The 21,781-nt window shown below is 45.3% G+C and overlaps 1 protein-coding gene across 1 annotated transcript in view; it reads left to right on the top strand.

Moving 5' to 3' along the window:
* LOC142245553 (melanin-concentrating hormone receptor 1-like) overlaps window positions 1-21,781 on the top strand; it is a 53,203-nt gene that overhangs the window by 10,906 nt on the left and 20,516 nt on the right. Inside the window, exon 3 of the mRNA XM_075318342.1 lies at window positions 2,233-2,329. Coding sequence (XP_075174457.1) covers window positions 2,233-2,329 — 97 coding nt within the window. The remainder of the gene's footprint in view (window positions 1-2,232; window positions 2,330-21,781) is intronic.

Here is a 21,781-nt window from a genome sequence, read left to right as displayed (position 1 = left end):
GTCCTATGTAAATGCACAGATCTGCTACATTGGTAACAATGAATGCATAGCCCAGGTCCAAATAGCTCAGGTAAATGGAGTTTGGATGGGAGTACCTCCGTTAACTGTATAACGGATGGGTTATAATAGTGCAGTAGAACGTCACCTGTCAGAGATACCTTCATGTTATACTCTCTGGGTTCTAGCTGATGAGATATGGGGGGTGTTTGGTCACCGGGGGCGATGGCGGAGCATCCAGCCCCCTCCAGATGTTGGGCTTTTGAAGTTGTAATTTAGCATTCGGAATTTGCAAATTAAGCTCAAGAATAAATTGAGCAGATAACGAACGCTGAAAACAGAAAACAACCCCTGTACGAATCCGCAGGAAAAACGAAAACTTTCTTAAATGTCGCGTCCACCCCAAAAATTTTATTGAAAAATCTAATTGTCCTGATAAAGACCTAAAATATTGTAATTGGTTCCTATCATATTTTCTGCTGATTTCTCGCCGGAAAAGCTGCGTAAAGTTGTACCCTATAGCATAGTGTGAAAAGCTGTGTAGTAGTCTGGGCCACGCCCACCTTTGCTGTGATAGGCTCAGAGGTGCAACAATGTTGCAATTCTTTTCATAGAAATTAACCCTTTTGGGTGAATTCTATTCCAGAGCTTGTAAATCCAATGCAGAAGTCTACGGGTTTGTTTAATGGGAAATATTATATCTACGAGGTCTCATGAGCATTTGCGAAAAATTACCCCCCCCCCCCACTAATAAAAGCGTGTTATCACGCCGGATCTGTCAAAAAACTGAAGGAACTGATGGAAAAAACTGATGCAACTGATCCGTTTTTTCGCCGGATCGTGCCTGATGCCAAAAAACTGATGTGTGAAAGCATACTTGGCGCAGAATATGCAAAAACGGATGCGCCGGATCCTTTTTTTTTTTTTTTGACGGATCCGGTATACCAGATCCGTCAAAAAACGGATCTGGTGCATCTGTTTCGCCCGTTTTTTTTGCTGGATCCGTTTTTACAATAAATTGGAGCATGCTCAGTGTAAAAAAACCCCGGATCCGGCGGCCGCATCCGTTTTTTGCCGCATTACGGCGTCCATAGGCTTCCATTGTAAATCACACCATACTGCGCCGGATCCAGCGCGATGCGTTTTTTTGCCAGAGACAAAAAACGTTAAGCTGCTTTCACACATCCGGTTTTTGCAGTGCGGCTCAATCCGGCTCAAAAACATATGCAACAGATGCGGCGGAAAAAAAAACGGATCCGTTGCATAAGTTTTTCCATGCGGCCCGTCCGTTTTTTGACGGATGCGGCTTGATACTGAGCATGCGCAGTGCAAAAAAACGCATCCGGCGGCCGGATGCGCTTTTTGCCGTAGGACGCCGTATAGGCTTGCATTGTGAATCGCGCAGCATTGCGCCGGATCCGTTTTTTTTCCGCCGCACAAAAAAAAGTGCCAGGCAACATTCCATCCGGCTGCCGCATGGGCTAAATATGCCGCATCCGGCAAAAAACGGACGCAATGCAAGGCCATGCGGCACAATATGGCGCTAATGCAAGTCTATGCGGAAAAAACGCAGCCGGCGTAAAAAAAAAACGGTTGCGTTTTTTTCTGCAAAGCGCCGTATTGTGCCGCTCAGCAAAAAACGGATGTGTGAAAGCAGCTTAACAAGAGACGTTCCATCCGGCCACCGCATTAGCCAATTACGACGGATCCGGCAAAAGCCAGATGCAACGCAAGGCCATCAGGCACAATCCGGCGCTAATACAAATCAATGGTGATAAAACGGATCCGGCGCCGGATCCGTTTTATCTGTATTTGTCCGGATTGTGCCTGATAGAAAAAAACTGATTTGTGAAAGTAGCATGATCTCCCCTCCCCCACACTGTGATTACCACATTTTCCAGAAACCTATGCATGATATCTGTTGCACAGTGTGTAGTACTGCTGTGTGACCAGCAGGTGTCACTGCTGCTATGTAATAGCACAGAACCATCAGCATAAGGTCAGGCAATCACAATATGGCAATTATATGACATTTGTATCCGGAGTGTGGACTGCAAAGTGCCCCGATATCGGTATATTATGTCTCTGGACATAGTCGCCAATCAGATAAAAAAAATCAGATGACAAAAATAATGTGACCCTTTAAATTTTTTTTTTTCAAACTGATAAAACCTGAACCTTCCAGCAGCTAATAACAGTGATCAGAAAGTGATTCATTCATTTTGCTATTTGTAGGGCTCCAGAAAGATGGCGGAGCTGGAAAATTGGGGCCACTTAGGCCTGCGGATCTACAATGACTCCAATCTGACTGGCACTGGAGCGCCATCTGCAGGTAATTCATTATAGCTCAAGCTTCCCTGTGAAAACGGGTAACTGCTTAGACCACCAGGAGGTCCCCTGTGTCCGTTTCTAGTGATACAGACCACCAAGCAGAGCCTCAAACCTCCTACTCCCCTTCACGTACTCATAGTTACAAGAAGCATTGTTTTTCCAGCAGCCACCACTAGAGGGAGCTCCTACTGAACCCAATCATTACTCAGTCTTCACTAAGCTCCTGAGCTCCCTCTAGTGGTGGCTGCAGGTAGTCAGAATTTTATTATATTATACGATATCCTACTCCATTTACTCATAGTTACAGGATGCATTGTTTTTCCAGCAGCCACCACTAGCGGGAGCTCCTAGTAAACCCAATCATTACTGTCTTCACTAAGCTCCTGAGCTCCCTCTAGTGGTGGCTGCAGGTAGTCAGAATTTCATTATATTATACTATATCCTATCCTCTTCACTTACTCATAGTTACAGGATGTATTGTTTTTCCAGCAGCCTCCACTGGAGGGAGCTCCTACTAAACCCAATCATTACTCTGTCTTCACTAAGCTCCTGAGCTCCCTCTAGTGGTGGCTGCAGGTAGTCATAATTTTATTACATTATACTATATTCTACTCCCCTTCACTTACTCATAGTTATAGGATGTATTGTTTTTCCTGCAGCCTCCACTAGAGGGAGCTCCTACTGAACCCAATCATTACTCTGTCTTCACTAAGCTCCTGAGCTCTCTCTAGTGGTGGCTGCAGGTAGTCAGAATGTTATTATATTCTACTATATTCTACTCCACTTATTCATAGTTACAGGATATATTGTTTTTCCAGCAGCCTCCACTAGAGGGAGCTCCTAGTGAACCCAATTATTATATTATACTATATTCTACTCCCCTTCTTTTACTCATAGTTACAGGATGCATTGTTTTTCCTGCAGCCTCCACTAGAGGGAGCTCCTAGTAAACCCACTCATTACTCTGTCTTCACTAAGCTTCTGAGCTCCCTCTAGTGGTGGCTGCAGATAGTCATAATTTTATTACATTATACTATATTCTACTCCCCTTCACTTACTCATAGTTACAGGATGCATTGTTTTTCCAGCAGCCTCCACTAGAGGGAGCTCCTACTAAACCCAATCATTACTCTGTCTTCACTAAGCTCCTGAGCTCCCTCTAGTGGTGGCTGCAGATAGTCAGACTTTTATTATAATATACAATATCCTACTCCACTTACTCATAGTTACAGAATGCATTGTTTTTTTCAGCAGCCACCACTAGAGGGAGCTCCTATTAAACTCAATCATTACTCTGTCTTAACTAAGCTCCTGAGCTCCCTCTAATGGTGGCTGCAGGTAGTCAGATTTTTATATTATACTATATCTACTCCCCTTCACTTACTCATAGTTACAGGATACATTGTTTTTCCAACAGCCTCCACTAGAGGGAGCTCCTACTGAACCCAATCATTTCTCAGTCTTCACTAAGCTCCTGAGCTCCCTCTAGTGGTGGCTGCAGGTAGTCAGAATGTTATTATATTATACTATATTCTACTCCACTTATTCATAGTTACAGGATATATTGTTTTTCCAGCAGCCTCCACTAGAGGGAGCTCCTAGTGAACCCAATTATTATATTATACTATATTCTACTCCCCTTCTTTTACTCATAGTTAGAGGATGCATTGTTTTTCCTGCAGCCTCCACTAGAGGGAGCTCCTAGTAAACCCACTCATTACTCTGTCTTCACTAAGCTTCTGAGCTCCCTCTAGTGATGGCTGCAGATAGTCATAATTTTATTACATTATACTATATTCTACTCCCCTTCACTTACTCATAGTTATAGGATGTATTGTTTTTCCAGCAGCCTCCACTAGAGGGAGCTCCTACTAAACCCAATCATTACTCTGTCTTCACTAAGCTCCTGAGCTCCCTCTAGTGGTGGCTGCAGATAGTCAGACTTTTATTATAATATACAATATCCTACTCCACTTACTCATAGTTACAGAATGCATTGTTTTTTTCAGCAGCCACCACTAGAGGGAGCTCCTATTAAACTCAATCATTACTCTGTCTTAACTAAGCTCCTTAGCTCCCTCTAGTGGTGGCTGCAGGTAGTCAGATTTTTATATTATACTATATCTACTCCCCTTCACTTACTCATAGTTACAGGATACATTGTTTTTCCAACAGCCTCCACTAGAGGGAGCTCCTACTGAACCCAATCATTTCTCAGTCTTCACTAAGCTCCTGAGCTCCCTCTAGTGGTGGCTGCAGGTAGTCAGATTTTTATATTATACTATATCTACTCCCCTTCACTTACTCATAGTTACAGGATACATTGTTTTTCCTGCAGCCACCACTAGAGGGAGATCCTACTAAACCAAATCATTTCTCAGTCTTCACTAAGCTCCTGAGCTCCCTCTAGTGGTGGTTGCAGGTTGTCAGAATTTTATTATATTATATATATTTTATATTTATAAATATATATCAGATGAATCAGCACAGAATGATGGAAGAATCTAAAATGATAGATACGCTTTAAATATCACTTGATTAAAGCGAGTCTTCCAAGATGACGGTATTCTCCTTCCATCTCATATTTCATATTCCTCCTTCATCTAGAAATGCGCTGAAAATCTGGATATGACTGTAATTATCTGCAGATGCTGCTGTAGAGGAAAGCGCCAGATATTACAGTCACCCGTGGGTTTAGGAGACAGATGTCTATTAGGGATCTCAGCAGGCGAGCAGTTCACATGGTGGGGTGTATACAGCGATGATCGGGGAGGAAGGATATACTGCAGATAACCTCCATCTGAAGGACGGCACCACTGTGTGGGGGAAGGGCAGTGACAACCAGTCTGTATATACAGGTCTTAGATATGTAGTAGTGTCATAAACCATAGAAAACAATAGGGTGGAGAGTTTATTGACTTTCATAGGAGCCGGTAGTGGGCATGCCCTGTGAGCTGTGCAGAGGTCATTGTGCAGGGAGTGGAGGAGGTGAGCTGTGACATCACCTATTGTGAATGGTGGATCCTGTATTAACTATATATAGTCATTATCTGTTCTAATGGAAGAGTTGTGAACATGCTCTGTGCAGGAAGGGGAGGAGGTGAGCTGTGACCATCCTCTATTGTGGATGGTAGATCTTGTGTTATCTACTGTAAATAGAGGTGTTATCAGTCATTGTACAGGAGGAGGAGGAGGTGAACTGTGATATCACCTATTGCGAATGATGGATCCTGTGTTATCTACTGTATATAGAGTTGTTATTTAGTCATTGTATAGGAGGAGGTGAGCTGTGACATCTATTGTGAATGGTGGATCTTGTGTTATCTACTGTATTTAGAGGTGATCTCAGTCATTGGACAGGAGGAAGAGGTGAGTTGTGACATCTATTGTGAATGGTGGATCCTGTGTTATCTACCGTATATAGAGGTGTTATCAGTCATTGTAGAGGAGGAGGTGAGCTGTGACATCACCTATTATGAATAATGGGTCCTGTTTTATCTATTGTATATAGAGGTGTTATCAGTCATTGTACAGAAGGAGGTGAGCTGTGACATAATCTTTTTTGAATGTTGAATCCTCTGTTAACTACTGTATATAGAGGTGTTATCAGCCATTGTTCAGGAGGAGGAGGTGAGCTGTAACATCACCTAATAGTGGATCTTGTGTTATCTACTATATATAGAGGTGCTATCAGTTAGGGGAGGAGGGGAGCTGTGACAACTATTGTGAATGGTGGATCTTGTGTTATCTACTGTATATAGAGGGGTTATCAGTCATTGTACAGGAGGAGGAGGCGAGCTGTGATATCACCTATTGTAAATAGTGGATCCTGTCTTATCTACTATATATAGAGGTGTTATCAGTCGGGGGGGGGGGAGGTGAGCTGTGACAACTATTGTGAATGGTGGATCTGTTGTATATAGAAGTGTTATCAGTCACTGTAATTGGAGAATGTTTTGGACATGCTGTGTTACCTGGTTCATTGTACAGGGATGCGGGAGGTGAGCTGTGATATCACCTGTTGTGATTGATGAACACTATTATTTTGATATTTATATTGAGGTGTTGCCTTTCATTGTAATTCTGCCGGCGATGATACTCATGAGATTGCTGAGAAGTGATCACTACAGAAAAGCAAGTAATAATAATAATAATAATTTTATTCATTTATATAGCGCTGTTAATTCCACAGCGCTTTACATACAATTGCAACACTGTCCCCATTGGGGCTCACAATCTAGAAGTACCAGACAATTATGGTGATTAGTGACCAGAATAAAAGCTGCAGATTTTCAGATTTCTTCTTTAATAAGGAAGTGGAATGGAAAATAATGGGAAAAAAAATCCCCAAAAATACTTAAAAATTAAGTTTAATAGAATCAGTCCTTTTCTAAAAATACATCTAATGCCATCTACGGAGTTCCCCTTTATGCTCACCTTTACAGAACGTGTGTATATAATTATATATGTACAGAACGTGTGTTGAATTTGTTGGGACAGTGACCTTGGGAGGCTAGGGTCCATTTAAAAACAAGATGAAAAGTCATACTGATATCACTCCGCAGCACAGAGTATTTCAGGAAGAGTGTGTGCTGACAGTGCCAAGAGAAATATGGTAGGGCAGCAGCACAGAGTATTTCAGGGGAAGAGTGTGTTGATTTTGTTGGGGAAGTGACCAAAATTCATACTGATATCACTCAGCACCACATAGTATTTCAGGAAGAGTGCATAGTGCCATGAGAAATATTTTCAGGCAGCAGCACAGAGTATTTCAGCGGAAGAGTGTGTTGAAGCAGTGACCAAAAGTCATACTGATATCGGTCAGCAGCACAGAGTGTTTTAGGAAGAGTGCACAGTGCTATGAGAAATATGGTCAGGCAGCAGCACAGAGTATTTCAGGGGAAGAGTGTGTTGAATTTGTTGGGGCAGTGACCTGGGAGAGGGCTAGGGTCCATTTAAAAACAAGAGGAAAAGTCATACTGATATCACTCCGCAGCACAGAGTATTTCAGGAAGAGTGTGTGCTGACAGTGCCAAGAGAAATATGGTAGGGCAGCAGCACAGAGTATTTCAGGAGAAGAGTGTGTTGACTTTGTTGGGGCAGTGACCTGGGAGAGGGCTAGGGTCCATTTAAAAACAAGAGGAAAAGTCATACTGATATCACTCAGCAGCACAGAGTGTGTGCTGACAATGCCATGAGAAATATGGTAGGGCAGCAGTACAGAGTATTTCAGGGGAAGAGTGTGTTGATTTTGTTGGGGAAGTGACCAAAATTCATACTGATATCACTCAGCACCACATTGTATTTCAGGAAGAGTGCATAGTGCCATGAGAAATATTTTCAGGCAGCAGCACAGAGTATTTCAGCGGAAGAGTGTGTTGATTTTGTTGAAGCAGTGACCAAAAGTCATACTGATATCAGTCAGCAGCACAGAGTGTTTTAGGAAGAGTGCACAGTGCTATCAGAAATATGGTGAGGCAGCAGCACAGAGTATTTCAGGGGAAGAGTGTGTTGAATATGTTGAGGCAGTGACCTGGGAAAGGGCTAGGGTTCATTAAAAAAAAAAAAAAAAAAGAGAAGTCATACCGATATCACTCAGCAGCAGAGAGTATTTCAAAAAGAGTGTACAGTGCTTTGAAAAATATGGTCGGGCAGCAGTACAGAGTATTTCAGGGGAAGAGTGTGGTGATTTTGTTGGGGCAGTTACGTGGAAAAGGGCTAGGGTTAATTTAAAAAAAAGCAGAAAAATCATACCGATATCACTCAGCAACACAGAGTATTTCAGGAAGAGTGCACAGTGCTATGAGAAATATGGTCAGGCAGCAGCACAGATTATTTCAGGGGAAGAGTGTGTTGAATTTGTTGGGGCAGTGACCTGGGAGAGGGCTAGGATTCATTTAAAAAAAAAAAAAAGAGGAAAAGTCATACTGATATCCCTCAGCAGCACAGAGTATTTCAGGAAATGTGTACAGTGCCATGAGAAATATGGTGGGCCAGCAGGACAGAGTATTTCAGGGGAAGAGTGTGTTGATTTTGTGGTGGGGCAGTGACCTGGGAGGGTAAAAAAGAGGAAAAGGCATACGATATCACTCAACAGCACAGAGTATTTCAGGAAGAGTGTGCTCACAGTGCCATGAGAAGTATGGTTGGCCAGAAGCACAGAGTATTTCAGGGGATGAGTGTGTTGATTTTGTGGTGGGGCAGTGACCTGGGAGGGTTAGGGTTTATTTAAACAAAGAGGAAAAGTCATACCAATATCACTCAACAGCACAGAGTATTTCAGGAAGAGTTTACAGTGCCATGAGAAATATGGTCAGCCTGCAGCACAGACTATTTCAGGGGAAGAGTGTGTTGAATTTGTTGGGGCAGTGACCTGGGAGAGGGCTAGGGTTCATTAAAAAAAAAAAAAAAAATGAGAAGTCATACCGATATCACTCAGCAGCAGAGAGTATTTCAGAAAAAGTGTACAGTGCCATGAGAAATATGGTCGGCCAGCAGCACAGAGTATTTCAGGGGATGAGTGTGTTGATTTTGTAGTGGGGCAGTGACCTTGGAGGGTAAAAAAGAGGAAAAGTTATACGATATCACTCAACAGCACAGAGTATTTCTGGAAGAATTTACAGTGCCATGAGAAATATGGTCGGCCTGCAGCACAGAGTATTTCAGGGGAAGAGTGTGTTGATTTTGTGGTGGGGCAGTGACCTTTGAAGCAGATTTTGCCTGTGACCAGGTCCCTCTCCATGTGTGATATGAGGCTTATTTCATGCAGACAGTCGGTATAGAATATGACATTTACTCCCGGATCGTGTTATCTTTTTTTTGTAAGCGTGGGTAACCTTGTGGCTTAATCGAGCAGAATGCCCCGTCTTGATGCAGGATGAGTCACCGGCTCCTTAATCCGTCCGTCTGATCCCTCAGTGCTGACAGCTCGCTATACGTCTCCCGTCGACATAATAGCGTCTTATCGGTTCCTTATTACCCAGAATAAATGAGTTGGATAATGCTTTTTTTTATTAAAATTTCTTCTTGGCTAGAAACTGCGTCCCATCTTCAGAGGACCCTTCGATTTATAGAACGGCTATGGTGGTGGTGGGGGAGGGGTGCCTAATTTAATTAATTTAATTAGGACATGAAGAATCTTAAGAATCTCAGTTTAACCCCTACATTCACCATTGTCTGATCAAGAAATAATGAGAAATTTCACAAAAACTGCACACTGATGTGATCCGTGTGACATCAAACACCTGTCACTGAGAAATAAATGTATTTTTATACTTACCTGTCTACGGTGCTGCTCATTATGCTCATGAATATTCACTACACTGATTGCAGACCCGGAAGCAACAGCAGCATCGAAGCCAGGTAAGTATACAAGTTCGTGGTCTTTATGTGCTATTCGGATGTCACACGGATAGCACACGAACAGCACTTGGAAAGGACACATAGACAGACAGCACATGGAACGGACACACGGACGGACACACGTACCTACTTACCTGTATCTGACGCTGTTGTCACACTTGATTCCAGGTCCGCTTATTATGCTCATGAATATTCACTACACTGATTGTGGACCCGGAAGCAAGTGTGACAGCAGCTCCGGAAACAGGTAAGTATACAAGTTTGTGCTGTCCGTGTGCTATTCGGATGTCACACGGATAGCACATGAACAGCACATGGAATGGACACACGGACGGATATACGTACCTACTTCCCTGTATCTGATGCTGTTGTCACACTTGATTCCGGGTCCGTTTATTATGCTCATGAATATTCACTACACTGATTGTGGACCCAGAAGCAAGTGTGACAGCAGTGCCGGAGATAGGTAAGTATACATGTTTATGCTGTCCGCGTGCAATCCAGATGTAATACCAACATACAGTGACCAAAAAATAGTCTCATATGTAAAATATTCATATATCTGCTATAATTCCTGTCCATTGCAGCCATCTTTGTACTCCCAAGGGCTCCAGCACATGGAGCGGACACACGGACGGATATACGTACCTACTTCCCTGTATCTGATGCTGTTGTCACACTTGATTCCGGGTCCGCTTATTATGCTCATGATTATTCACTCCACTGATTGTGGACCCGGAAGCAAGTATGACAGTAGCGCCGGAAACAGGTAAGTATACAAGTTTGTGCTGTCCGTGTGCTATTCGGATGTCACATGGATAGCACACGAACAGCACATGGAACAGACACACGGACGGACATACGTACCTACTTACCTATATCTGACGCTGTGTCACACTTGATTCCGGGCCCGCTCATTATGCCCATGAATAATCACTGCACTGACTGTGGACCCGGAAGCAAGTGTGACAGCAGCACTGGAGACAGGTAAGTATACAAGTTTATGCTGTCCGCGTGCTATCCAGATGTAATACCAACATACAGTGACCAAAAAATAGTCTCATATGTAAAATATTCATATATCTGCTATAATTCCGGTCCATTGCAGCCATCTTTGTACTCCCGGGGGCTTAATAGGAGATCATCTTTTCTTTTATATATATATATATATATATATATATATATATATATATATATATATATATATAGATATATATATATATATACATCGCTTTTTATATTGCAGTATGAACAATCTTAAGATCAAGTGTAATAAAACAACAACAAAAATAAATAAAAAAATGATTTTTAAAAATATGAAATGCCATTATTTTATCACCCGGGTTCATTTTTTTTAAGGGGGAACACTCAATAAGCCCTATTAACTTAAAGTTTAATTTTTTTAAAGGTTGTTAATAGCTTTATTCTAAGCTGAGAAATGATGGGAGTTACAGGCCCGAAGCCTGAGGCTGCACTACTGTGAGATATTCCTTTCAGGAGCGTTGTCATGGAGACAATGTGTGGACGAAATCGAACACTTTCCACATCAATGTCCGCACATATACACACATAACGGGCACTAATTGGGAGGAGGAGGATATAGATATTGATGATGACAGGATCCAGACACATACACAGTCTCCATGACAACAGTCTGAGAGAAACACTCCTTTCTGCTCTCACTTTATGAGGGCTGCGGCCTAGTCTCCGTTTTGCTATGGGGCCCCCTGATTGCTTTATATACCGTTAATGCAGACATTTAGGATTTTGCGCTTTTACAAGCCCCTTATGAAATGACTGCCATCTGATAAGATGGCGGCCATTTTTATTACTGCCTTTACCCACAGGCAGATAAAGCAAATGACCAACACCGCACATCAATGACAGAAATAGCTGATTTGCATATAGATTGGGTGCGGATCCGCGGGGTTATTATGTCCTATTATAACCCCCCAAGTAGCGGAAGATCAGAGACATTGTAGTTCTGTATCCTAATTAAGTTCCCCGCCATGATAGATCCTGCAGACCGCGAAGAAATCCGGAATCCAGGATTCAGCCGCTAATTAGCAACGAGGAATTAATAACCCTAATAAAGCGAGATTTACTGTACTGCAATAAAAGATATCAGTACCCCCATGTACCCAACACGCAGTATATCCACAGTGTGCCCACCCCATAATATGTGGCCATGTTACCCATAATGGGCGTCATCGAGGATAACAACCAATTTATTTATATGTACAGCTGGTATAACCCAGACATCTCCTGTATATAATTATATATGTACAGCTGGTATAACCTGGGTATCTCCTGTATATATAATTATATATGTACAGCTGGTATAACCTGGACATCTCCTGTATATAATTATATATGTACAGCTGGTATAACCTGGGCATCTCCTGTATATAATTATATATGTACAGCTGCTATAACCTGGGCATCTTCTGTATATAATTATATATGTACAGCTGGTATAACCCAGACATCTCCTGTATATAATTATATATGTACAGCTGGTATAACCTGGGTATCTCCTGTATATATAATTATATATGTACAGCTGGTATAACCTGGACATCTCCTGTATATAATTATATATGTACAGCTGGTATAACCTGGGCATCTCCTGTATATAATTATATATGTACAGCTGCTATAACCTGGGCATCTCCTGTATATAATTATATATGTACAGCTGGTATAACCTGGGCATCTCCTGTATATAATTATATATGTACAGCTGGTATAACCTGGGTATCTCCTGTATATAATTATATATGTACAGCTGGTATAACCCAGACATCTCCTGTATATAATTATATATGTACAGCTGCTATAACATGGGCATCTCCTGTATATAATTATATATGTACAGCCGGTATAACCTGGACATCTCCTGTATATAATTATATATGTACAGCTGGTATAACCTGGGCATCTCCTGTATATAATTATATATGTACAGCTGGTATAACCTGGGCATCTCCTGTATATAATTATATATGTACAGCTGGTATAACCTGGGCATCTCCTGTATATAATTATATATGTACAGCTGGTATAACCTGGGCATCTCCTGTATATAATTATATATGTACAGTTGGTATAACCTGGGCATCTCCTGTATATAATTATATATGTACAGCTGCTATAACCTGGGCATCTCCTGTATATAATTATATATGTACAGCCGGTATAACCTGGGCATCTCCTGTATATAATTATATATGTACAGCTGGTATAACCTGGGCATCTCCTGTATATAATTATATATGTACAGCTGGTATAACCTGGGCATCTCCTGTATATAATTATATATGTACAGCCGGTATAACCTGGGCATCTCCTGTATATAATTATATATGTACAGCTGGTATAACCTGGGCATCTCTTGTATATAATTATATATGTACAGCCGGTATAACCTGGGCATCTCCTGTATATAATTATATATGTACAGCTGGTATAACCTGGACATCTCCTGTATATAATTATATATGTACAGCTGGTGTAACCTGGGTATCTCCTGTATATAATTATATATGTACAGCTGGTATAACCTGGGCATCTCCTGTACATAATTATATATGTACAGCTGGTATAACCCGGACATCTCCTGTATATAATTATATATGTACAGCTGGTATAACCTGGGCATCTCCTGTATATAATTATATATGTACAGCTGGTATAACCTGGGCATCTCCTGTATATAATTATATATGTACAGCCGGTATAACCTGGGCATCTCCTGTATATAATTATATATGTACAGCTGGTATAACCTGGGTATCTCCTGTATATAATTATATATGTACAGCTGGTATAACCTGGGCATCTCCTGTATATAATTATATATGTACAGCTGGTATAACCTGGGTATCTCCTGTATATAATTATATATGTACAGCTGGTATAACCTGGGCATCTCCTGTATATAATTATATATGTACAGCCTGTATAACCTGGGCATCTCCTGTATATAATTATATATGTACAGCCGGTATAACCTGGGCATCTCCTGTATATAATTATATATGTACAGCTGGTATAACCTGGGTATCTCCTGTATATAATTATATATGTGCAGCTGGTATAACCTGGGCATCTCCTGTATATAATTATATATGTACAGCCGGTATAACCTGGGTATCTCCTGTATATAATTATATATGTACAGCCGGTATAACCTGGGCATCTCCTGTATATAATTATATATGTACAGCTGGTATAACCTGGGCATCTCCTGTATATAATTATATATGTACAGCTGGTATAACCTGGCATCTCCTGTATATAATTATATATGTACAGCCAGTATAACCTGGGCATCTCCTGTATATAATTATATATTAATTAGTGAACACCACTCCTCCCAAGCCTTACCAGAGACCTGCCAGGTAGCCGGTGTAACGGAGGCACGGATTAGAGGCATTAGTGATTGGCTACAGTGTCCCATAGCGATGGAGGACACGGGATACCCTCTGGATGCGCCATTGGGAGATGGTCTGTGAAGGCCTGCCAATCGGAACATAAAAGAGAGTTAACAAGGTTATCGTCTATGTCCGCTGTTATATGAGCTCGGCACCAGATGTTGTGTCTCAGGCATAGAAGGGCGAGCCTGCGTAGCAGTGCCAGTAAGGGCAGCGACGCAGACGACATGTGATTTAAGCTCTTCGCCGTTATCGGATTTTTTGTTGGAAATCGAATGTTTGAGTTTTCCAGCTGGTGACCCCATAACTCCACGGACAATACTATTGTGAATGTTTCTAGCAGGGCTGGATCACTCCCCCCAGCTTGATGTGGCCCACAGATCCGGCCAGCTGCCGGTACACCACTGGTTCTTGTAGATTGCTGCAAAGCTCTTTTTATTACGTCCTCCTACAGTGAGCCCTAGGTCCGTGCTTGACGTCTCTTTAGCCATGACGCAGGTATGGCCATTGAAGGATTGAAGGAAAGTCTTCCAGACTAGTAAGTCTGCCTTCAGGGAGCGAGTGAGCCTGATTCTATGGCCTGGTTGGGAGATGCCCTTTGTTGCTAGTGATAATCTCCGAGAGAAGGCCCTGCCGACCGGCATTACGCGGCTGGCGAATGTCAGCAGACCCAGCAAGGACTGCATCTGTTGGAGGGTAACCTTTTTCGCCTCGCAGAAACCCTCCAGCATATGCAGTGTTTTCTGAATTTTTTCAGCTGGCAGGCGAAAAACCATTGCGTTAGTGTCTATCTCGATGCCGAGGAAAGGCAAGACGTTACAGGGGCCGACTGTTTTTTCGGGTGATAGCGGGACACCGAAGCGCTGAGCTATAAATTTAAATTTTGTGAGGAGGAGGGAGCAGAGTTTAGAGTTTACGGGGCCGACGAATAAAAAATCGTCGAGGTAATGGATCAGGGAATTGCTGCCTGTTTCGTAACGAACTACCCAGTCCAGGAACGAACTGAACAGCTCAAAGTAGTGACATGAGATGGAACATCCCATTGGCAGACACATATCGTAATAATAGTGTTCGTTCACCTTGCAGCCTAGCAGGTGGAAGCAGTCGGGATGCACGGGTAATAGGCGGAACGCCGCCTCTATGTCAGATTTAGCTAGCAGGGCACCGGGCCCCGCTGCGCGGACTAATTCTACTGCTTTGTCAAAGGACGCGTATGTTACCGATGCTTCCTCTGGGGGGATTCCGTCGTTAACCGATGCGCCTTTTGGGTGGGACAGATGATGGATTAGACGATACTTCCCGGGTTCCTTTTTTGGGATAATGCCTAGCGGGGATATCCTGATATTTTGGAAAGGGATTGATTCAAAGGGGCCCGCCATTCGGCCTAGGTTTACTTCATTTTGAATTTTTTGTTTCAAGATGTCGGGGAATTCGCGAGCGGATTTTAGGTTATGCGCCAGGGTTGGTGTTCTATTAGGTTTGAAGGGGATAATAAAACCGTGTGTAAAGCCGGAGTGCAATTGCCTTGCAGCTTCTTTATTAGGGTAGAGGTTTAACCAGGGGGCCATTGCGGTTACGCTCACCGGGGTTCTGCCTTGTAGGCACCCTGATTGCTGGACGGGTACACCTTGCTGTTGGGTGTCCTCCTCCACAAGCAGAGCAGTCGTGTCTGTATCTGCACGACGTGAGGAAACGGCAATTTCCCTCATTAAATTGCCAGCAGGGCCCGTTTTTTCGCACGACCACTGAGTGTTGGGCTGCGGGGTAGCTAGTGGTCGTAGATGAAAAGGGGGGCTGCTTCTGTGACAGCGTCAGTCGTAACCATACGTCTGTCGCTTTAACTCCCCAGCCTAGGCTGGGTTGCAGGGCCAGCCGCCTGCGGAACTCCTCGTCATACCGCCGCCAGGCTGACCCGCCATGGGCCTTGTATGAGTTATATATCAGATCCTGATATATATAGAGCTCGGAGCAGCGTTCCGGATGCTTCTGGCCCATAATACAGCCTAAAACTGCGAAAGCCTGTAGCCAATTATTCATCGTTTGCGCTATTTTCGGTCTATTTCTGTCGTATGAACGGTCGTTTGTTCTCCTTTCTTTATCTATAGTCAGTTGGTCGGGGGATAATAAGGACCATATGTCAATATAGTCATTATTCCAGATTTTGTCTCTTGTCTCCTGATCTATGTGTGCACCTAGGGGGCTAATACCGCAGAAGAACGCGTCATTGTGAAGGCTCGCTAGCTGCGGTGTAGCTTTATCTTCTGGTGTAGTGCTAGAGCGCGTCAGCTGTTGAATTAATGCCTTAATGGTTGACGCTAGCTCGTTCCCCACTGCGTTATGCCCGATATTATGTACAGTGTCGTGTGCATTGGCCTCGGAGAACTCACCGCTGTGTGATGCAGGAAGAGCGACTCCATGTGATGGAGGGACCCCGGCTCCCACTCGATTGACGGACGGAGGAGCGACTCCATGTGATGGAGGGACTCCGACTCCCGCTTGATTGACGGACAGAGGAGCGACTCCGGGTGCTGGAGGGACTCCGGCTACCGCTGGGATGATGGCTGGAGGAGCGATTCCGGGTGGTGGAGGGACTCCGGCTCCCGCTGGGATGATGGCTGGAGGAGCGACTCCGGGTGCTGGAGGGACTCCGGCTCCCGCTGGGATGATGGCTAGAGGAGCGACTCCAGGTGATGGAGGGACTCCGGCTCCCGCTGGGATGATGGCTAGAGGAGCGACTCCGGGTGCTGGAGGGACTCCTGCTTGGATGATGGTCTGGTAAATTTCGCCGGGCGCCCTGGGAGATGACCGGTCTCCCTGGCTGACAGCCATGGATGTGGCTCGTGACCGCTGGCGTCGGTCGAGAGGCCGGGCTAGTCTGTTGGGGCTCTCGGATTTGTCGGACCATTGTGATGATGATGATGGGGAACGCCATCTAGAGGACTGCAATCTGTGGCGGCTCCTATGGGAGCTGCGTCTCCGGTGGTAACGTGGGGATCGCCTTTTAGAGGGATATGGGGAATGGCGTCGGGAATCGTCGGAGGAGGTTGGGGAGGACCTGCCGCGCCTATGCCTGCGCCTGCTGTGGCTATGGGTGCGCTGGGGGGCGACCGAGGGGACATTATAACGTGTATTAATCATTTCGCAGGGCGGGTTATGTGCAGTAACTAAGTGGTTTCCGCTGGTTAATATTGGGGTGTGCACTGAATGTGGAGAGTTAGTGGGGATTACGTGGTTACTGGTGTGCTGAGCATTGCTGGGGGGCAGGAGTGGGAGTATAGGGGGCATTGTATGTCTGGTGAGGGCTGTGTGAGGGGGGGGCTGTTAGTGGGGCTGTGGTGTGTGTGTCAGTGGTGATTGCTGGTGTGCTGAGCATTGCTGGGGGGCAGGAGTATGGGGGGCATTGTGTGTCTGGTAAGGGCTGTGTGAGGGGGGGCTGTTAGTGGGGCTGTGGTGTGTGTGTCAGTGGTGATTGCTGGTGTGCTGAGCATTGCTGGGGGGCAGGAGTGGGAGTATAGGGGGCATTGTATGTCTGGTGAGGGCTGTGTGAGGGGGGGCTGTTAGTGGGGCTGTGGTGTGTGTGTCAGTGGTGATTGCTGGTGTGCTGAGCATTGCTGGGGGGCAGGAGTGGGAGTATGGGGGGCATTGTATGTCTGGTGAGGGCTGTGTGAGGGGGGGCTGTTAGTGGGGCTGTGGTGTGTGTGTCAGTGGTGATTGCTGGTGTGCTGAGCATTGCTGGGGGGCAGGAGTGGGAGTATGGGGGGCATTGTATGTCTGGTAAGGGCTGTGTGAGGGGGGGCTGTTAGTGGGGCTGTGGTGTGTGTGTCAGTGGTGATTGCTGGTGTGCTGAGCATTGCTGGGGGGCAGGAGTGGGAGTATGGGGGGCATTGTATGTCTGGTGAGGGCTGTGTGAGGGGGGGCTGTTAGTGGGGCTGTGGTGTGTGTGTCAGTGGTGATTGCTGGTGTGCTGAGCATTGCTGGGGGGCAGGAGTGGGAGTATGGGGGGCATTGTATGTCTGGTGAGGGCTGTGTGAGGGGGGGCTGTTAGTGGGGCTGTGGTGTGTGTGTCAGTGGTGATTGCTGGTGTGCTGAGCATTGCTGGGGGGCAGGAGTGGGAGTATGGGGGGCATTGTATGTCTGGTGAGGGCTGTGTGAGGGGGGGCTGTTAGTGGGGCTGTGGTGTGTGTGTCAGTGGTGATTGCTGGTGTGCTGAGCATTGCTGGGGGGCAGGAGTGGGAGTATAGGGGGCATTGTATGTCTGGTAGGGGCTGTGTGAGGGGGGGCTGTTAGTGGGGCTGTGGTGTGTGTGTCAGTGGTGATTGCTGGTGTGCTGAGCATTGCTGGGGGGCAGGAGTGGGAGTATAGGGGGCATTGTATGTCTGGTAAGGGCTGTGTGAGGGGGGGCTGTTAGTGGGGCTGTGGTGTGTGTGTCAGTGGTGATTGCTGGTGTGCTGAGCATTGCTGGGGGGCAGGAGTATAGGGGGCATTGTATGTCTGGTAAGGGCTGTGTGAGGGGGGGCTGTGGTGTGTGTGTCTGTGGTGATTGCTGGTGTGCTGAGCATTGCTGGGGGGCAGGAGTGGGAGTATGGGGGGCATTGTATGTCTGGTAAGGGCTGTGTGAGGGGGGGGCTGTTAGTGGGGCTGTGGTGTGTGTGTCTGTGGTGATTGCTGGTGTGCTGAGCATTGCTGGGGGGCAGGAGTATAGGGGGCATTGTATGTCTGGTAAGGGCTGTGTCAGGGGGGGCTGTTAGTGGGGATGCTGTGTGTGTGTCAGTGGTGATTGGTGCACTGTGTGTAACGTTATAGCCCTGCTGCAGGGAGCTCTGTTCGGTCAGGAGAGACCGAGCAGAGGAACCCGCAGCTGTGGACATTACACTGGTGATCTCCGCTTCCTGTGTAGGCATCACACTGGAGCCTGCTGGAGGGGCGGAGCCTGTAGGAGGGGAGGTGCTCGCCTGCTGGCACTGTAACAGGGGAGTGGGCGGTGCCCGGGAATGACGCTGCATGGTGGGCGGAGCCAGGACGCTCGGCCTGGAAGAGGAGGCGGTGACTTGTCTCCTGGCTCTGGGTCTCTGGAGGGGGCGGGGCGCTTGCACGTGGGGCACAGCTTGTGCTGTCCGGCGCCGGTGATGCAGGGGTTCACCGGTGACCCGGAGGCGCTGTGGGGGGCGAGAGCAGCGCTGGGAGCGTCGGTCTCCCTGGGCCGGCAGCTCCCCAGGCTTGGTTTGGGCTGAGAGCTGCGTGTGCAGGGGGCTAGTGACCGGCTGGAAGGACGTAGGATATGTGGCTGGGATCCCGGGGGAGCTAGTGCTGGAGTGTGGGGCTGCGGGGGAGGCTAGCGAGCACTCGGGCTGATCTATGGGGAGGTCCGGAGGGGCTGCAATGGGGGCCAGTGAGGCTGAGGCCAGGGCATACTGATCTATGGGGAGGTCCGGAGGGGCTGCAATGGGGGCCAGTGAGGCTGAGGCCTGGGCATACTGATCTATGGGGAGGTCCGGAGGGGCTGCAATGGGGGCCAGTGAGGCTGAGGCCAGGGCATACTGATCTATGGGGAGGTCCGGAGGGGCTGCAGTGGACGGAGTCCCAGGGATGGATAGTATTCCCTGAGAAGCCGGAGAGGGCGCAGGGAGGGGAGCGCTGAGGCCAGAAATAAGGGCTTGTAGCCAGTGCTCACCTTCCTGTGCCGCTCTCTGCCGCAGGGCCTCCATCAGGGGGTCAGCCATGACAATAGCCTCCATGGGGTCCTCAGGAACAAAAGCTTCTAGGGGGGGCAGCCAGAGGGAAAGAGGAAATCACTGACCCCGGGCACTGAATTTAACCCCTGTAGGTGTGGCTGGACCCCCCTTTCCCTTGTGATCCTGTTGGTCAGCTGGGCATCCCAATTAGTGGCTCACCTAGGGAATGGTGGAAAGAGGGGATATGGGCACGACCCTTGCTTCCTTTAGGATTGGTCAGGGGGGGCTCCACAGTCAGAGGCACGTTCCTTAAGCAGTATCGTGCCTGCCATTATATATGTACAGCTGGTATAACCTGGGTATCTCCTGTATATAATTATATATGTACAGCTGGTATAACCTGGGTATCTCCTGTATATAATTATATATGTACAGCTGGTATAACCTGGGTATCTCCTGTATATAATTATATATGTACAGCTGGTATAACCTGGGCATCTCCTGTATATAATTATATATGTACAGCCGGTATAACCTGGGCATCTCCTGTATATAATTATATATGTACAGCTGGTGTAACCTGGGTATCTCCTGTATATAATTATATATGTACAGCTGGTATAACCTGGGCATCTCCTGTATATAATTATATATGTACAGCTGGTATAACCTGGGCATCTCCTGTATATAATTCTATATGTGCAGCTGGTATAACCTGGGCATCTCCTGTATATAATTATATATGTACAGCCGGTATAACCTGGGCATCTCCTGTATATAATTATATATGTACAGCCGGTATAACCTGGGCATCTCCTGTATATAATTATATATGTACAGCTGGTATAACCTGGGCATCTCCTGTATATAATTATATATGTATAGCTGGTATAACCTGGGCATCTCCAGTATATAGTTATATATGTATAGCTGGTATAACCTGGGCATCTCCTGTATATAATTATATATGTACAGCTGGTATAACCTGGGCATCTCCTGTATATAATTATATATGTACAGCTGGTGTAACCTGGGTATCTCCTGTATATAATTATATATGTACAGCTGGTGTAACCTGGGTATCTCCTGTATATAATTATATATGTACAGCTGGTATAACCTGGGCATCTCCTGTATATAATTATATATGTACAGCTGGTATAACCTGGGCATCTCCTGTATATAATTCTATATGTGCAGCTGGTATAACCTGGGCATCTCCTGTATATAATTATATATGTACAGCTGGTATAACCTGGGTATCTCCTGTATATAATTATATATGTACAGCTGGTATAACCTGGGCATCTCCTGTATATAATTATATATGTACAGCTGGTATAACCTGGGCATCTCCTGTATATAATTATATATGTACAGCTGGTATAACCTGGGCATCTCCTGTATATAATTATATATGTACAGCCGGTATAACCTGGGCATCTCCTGTATATAATTATATATGTACAGCCGGTATAACCTGGGCATCTCCTGTATATAATTATATATGTACAGCTAGTATAACCTGGGTATCTCCAGTATATAATTATATATGTACAGCTGGTATAACCTGGACATCTCCTGTATATAATTATATATGTACAGCTGGTATAACCTGGACATCTCCTGTATATAATTATATATGTACAGCTGGTATAACCTGGGCATCTCCTGTATATAATTATATATGTACAGCTGGTATAACCTGGACATCTCCTGTATATAATTATATATGTACAGCTGGTATAACCTGGGTATCTCCTGTATATAATTATATATGTACAGCTGGTATAACCTGGACATCTCCTGTATATAATTATATATGTACAGCTGGTATAACCTGGGCATCTCCTATATATAATTATATATGTACAGCTGGTATAACCTGGGCATCTCCTGTATATAATTATATATGTACAGCTGGTATAACCTGGGCATCTCCTATATATAATTATATATGTACAGCTGGTATAACCTGGGCAT

This window comes from Anomaloglossus baeobatrachus, chromosome 7 (genome assembly GCF_048569485.1).
Source record: "Anomaloglossus baeobatrachus isolate aAnoBae1 chromosome 7, aAnoBae1.hap1, whole genome shotgun sequence".
Lineage (NCBI taxonomy): Eukaryota > Metazoa > Chordata > Amphibia > Anura > Aromobatidae > Anomaloglossus > Anomaloglossus baeobatrachus.
Note: the sequence above shows the minus strand (reverse complement) of the source record. Positions and strands in the feature narration are given on the sequence as shown.